At 49.3% G+C, this 3,095-nt stretch overlaps 1 protein-coding gene across 1 annotated transcript; it reads left to right on the forward strand.

Annotated features, from left to right (window-relative positions):
* Positions 1 to 1,378: 1,378 nt before the first annotated feature.
* Positions 1,379 to 2,257, forward strand: LOC311000398 (myeloid-associated differentiation marker homolog; the record flags this gene model as incomplete). Its single annotated transcript, XM_083991106.1, has 1 exon — positions 1,379 to 2,257. The coding sequence occupies one exon, from the start codon at positions 1,379 to 1,381 to the stop codon at positions 2,255 to 2,257; it is 879 nt and encodes a 292-aa protein (XP_083847232.1).
* Between the last annotated feature and the right edge of the window lie 838 nt (positions 2,258 to 3,095).

Here is a 3,095-nt window from a genome sequence, read left to right on the forward strand (position 1 = left end):
AACCCAGCAGACGACATCACTCGAGGTCTCACTCTCCAGGATCTGGCTAATTGTGGCAGGTGGACCCATGGCCCACCATTCCTGAAGTAGCGACCAGAGGAGTGGCCAAAGCCCCCATGTTTACCCCATAATGAGCCAGAGAGTGAGATGAGGCAATCTACTCTGGCTGTGCTGTTGACGCCAGATCCACAACAGCATCAAACCCTGAGTGACTATCTGAAGGTCATTGCCCACCAACGGCATGGGGCGGCCGACCTTTCAACCCCTCTGACCGCCAATGACTATGCTGCTGCTGAAGCCTTGAAACAGGCACATAGAGACTCGTTCCCAGAGGAGTCTTCTCTGCTAACTGCAAGCAAACCAGTGGGTTGCATCATCTAGAGAGTGTTTGCAAAAATCAGAAGGAGGTATTGGATACTGAGGGGACGTGAAGCAGTGCGTCGACACCAAAGGAAGTGAATAGAGTGTAGGAAGTTGAGAGAGAGATCAGATCCACCCAAGATGGCTGACCTCTACCCAGCTAGAGAGGGCACCTTTGAGCCTGCCTCCTAATCCACCGGCGGGCCAAATGTCATCAAGGTTGGTCGCAGAAATGAGAAATGGTAGGGGATACTGTTCAAATGTATGACAACCCGAGCAGTTCATGTAGATCTTCTCAGCAGTATAGACACTGACACGTTCCTGATGGCTCTGAGACACTTCATCACCCGACGTGGAAAGCCCCACAAGCTCCTGTGTGACCAAGGAACACATTTCAGAGGAGAAAGAGAGCTGTGACAGTCTTTCGAAGGAGGGGGGCGGGGTGTGTTTACTGTAGATCATGATGACAGACACATTGTGGGGGTCTGTGGAGGCTGCAGCGCCACGCCCATCTCCGAGGCCATGGCCATGGAGGAATGTCAGAGCGAAACAGTCTCAGCTCTCAGCGAAGGAATGCTGTTGAAGAAAGCAGGCTGGAGTTTTTGATGGGAGGCAGAAAAAAGAACCAGAGAAAAAGAGACAGAGTGTTTAAACCCGATGATTTGACCAGATGTAAATGCGCTGTGACGACTGTGGCCACAGTGCCGTCATTATTTCTGGTTTTGAAATTGTGTTTACTTGCATCAGCCATTCATAAAAACACAGTAACAGCATTGTGCGTCCAAGCAAACTGTACGTAGGAGTACACTGGCTGTTTACTTGAGAGACTTGAGAGCCGCCATCATGTGGTTGTATCTTGTACTTCATCTAAAGGTCACAACAAATGACATAAAGCCCTTAGACCTGCCCAGCTGGTTGTTTGTTGTTTCTTCTTGCAGCTCTGAGCAGCAGACGGTGAACATCTGAGGAGGGAACTCTGCAAAAGAAAATAAAAGACAAAAGACATCACCCACCTATCATGGCGATCGTCTTCCACTCCAGCTCCCTGCTATGGACGCGGTTGGCGGCCCTGATCTTCTCCTGCCTGGCCTTCTCGGTGACCGTGTACGTCGGCAGACTGGGGCACGGCACCGGAGACTGGTGCATCTTCTGTTGGGGCTTCAGCTTCGCCGGGACTCTGCTCGTCATCTTGGTGGAGCTGTTCGGCCTCCAGACCAGAGCCCCCGTCTCCTGGAAAAACTTCCCCATCACGTTCGCCTGCTACGCCGCCTTGCTCTGCCTGTCCACCTCCATCATCTTCCCGCTCTACTTCCTCAAGGGAACCTCGGGCTACGGCGAGATGAGCGGCCTCCGAATCTTGACGACCATCTTCTCCTGCCTGGCCACCATCGCCTACATCACCGAGGTGAGCATCAGCAAGGCGCGTCCGGGCGAGGTGACCGGCTACATGGCCACGGCCCCCGGCCTCCTGAAGGTCGGCGAGACCTTCGTGGGCTGCATCATCTTCGTCTTCATCAGCGACCCCGTGCTCTACGACCGCCATGAGGCGCTCAGGTACTGCATGTCCGTCTACTGCTTCTGCTTCATCCTGTCCGCAGCCATCATCCTGCTGTGCATTGGTGAGTGCACCAGCTGCCTGCCTTTCCCGTTTGCTCGCTTCCTGTCTGGCTACGCCATAATGGCTGTCGTTCTCTACCTGTCGGCGACCCTCATCTGGCCAATCTTCAACTTTGACCCCAGAAACGGCGGATCAAAAGAACGGCCGTACTCCTGCACCTCCATGCACGGGCTGTGTATATGGGATAGGTGCATGGCGGTGGCTGTGCTCACCAGTGCAAACTTTGTCCTCTACCTGGCCGACCTGATCTACACTCGCCTGGGGTTTGTCAGCGCTTGAGGGAGGAGAAGGGACATTACGGGCCAGCAGTATACTCCAAATAAAATCAAATATGGCGCTGTCGCACTTTTAATGGTGTACACACCGGATAGAAAAAGCTTGAGGGACCTGATCAGTCACTCTGCTTTGAAATATGTTCATTAGTACTTGAGTAATGGTTGACTTAAGGTGTAATGAACACAAATCAAACATTTTATTTTATTTTTTTTGTACTTTCTTGTGTCAAAACTCACTTGCAAACCTGCCAGATTTGATTTTGTGTGAAGTATCCTGCCAGCTTTAGGAGCTTAAGGAGAGAGCGAGAAGGAGGAAGAGGTTGAGGTCAATGGCTATGTTTACGTGTACAACAATATTCCCTTCAATTCACAAGACTTCACGTGTTGGAGCATGTAACTGTCATGTAACGTCTTATCTTATCTTATGATAAAATGTGATTGCTGGAACATGCTGATATTAGCCATGATGATTATTATCAAATTAGCTGTTTATCCAGTGCCCATCATAATACGTTTGTGATGTCTGGATATGAGTGACTTTAACAGAAGACGAGGAACTGACAATCAAAATACTATGTGCATGTAAACATAGTCCATAATGACAAATGATGAAAAACCAAAGTAAATGGCAGCTTTCTATATACAAGCTGCAGGGAGCCAAGAAAAAATTAACAATTGGAGATTTTTTTTTTCATGGTTTCATTAATGTAATTGATTGCTTTGGTTTCCCAGTGCACGGTGCATTTAACTCTGCTCCGAGGTTTTGAGACTTGACGTGCAAAAAAAAAAAAGGTTTACACGACGTTAAGACGAATTCTAGGCCTGCTTCCTTTTTTTTTTTT

The sequence above is a fragment of the Trachurus trachurus genome (genome assembly GCF_905171665.1).
Source record: "Trachurus trachurus genome assembly, chromosome: 17".
Lineage (NCBI taxonomy): Eukaryota > Metazoa > Chordata > Actinopteri > Carangiformes > Carangidae > Trachurus > Trachurus trachurus.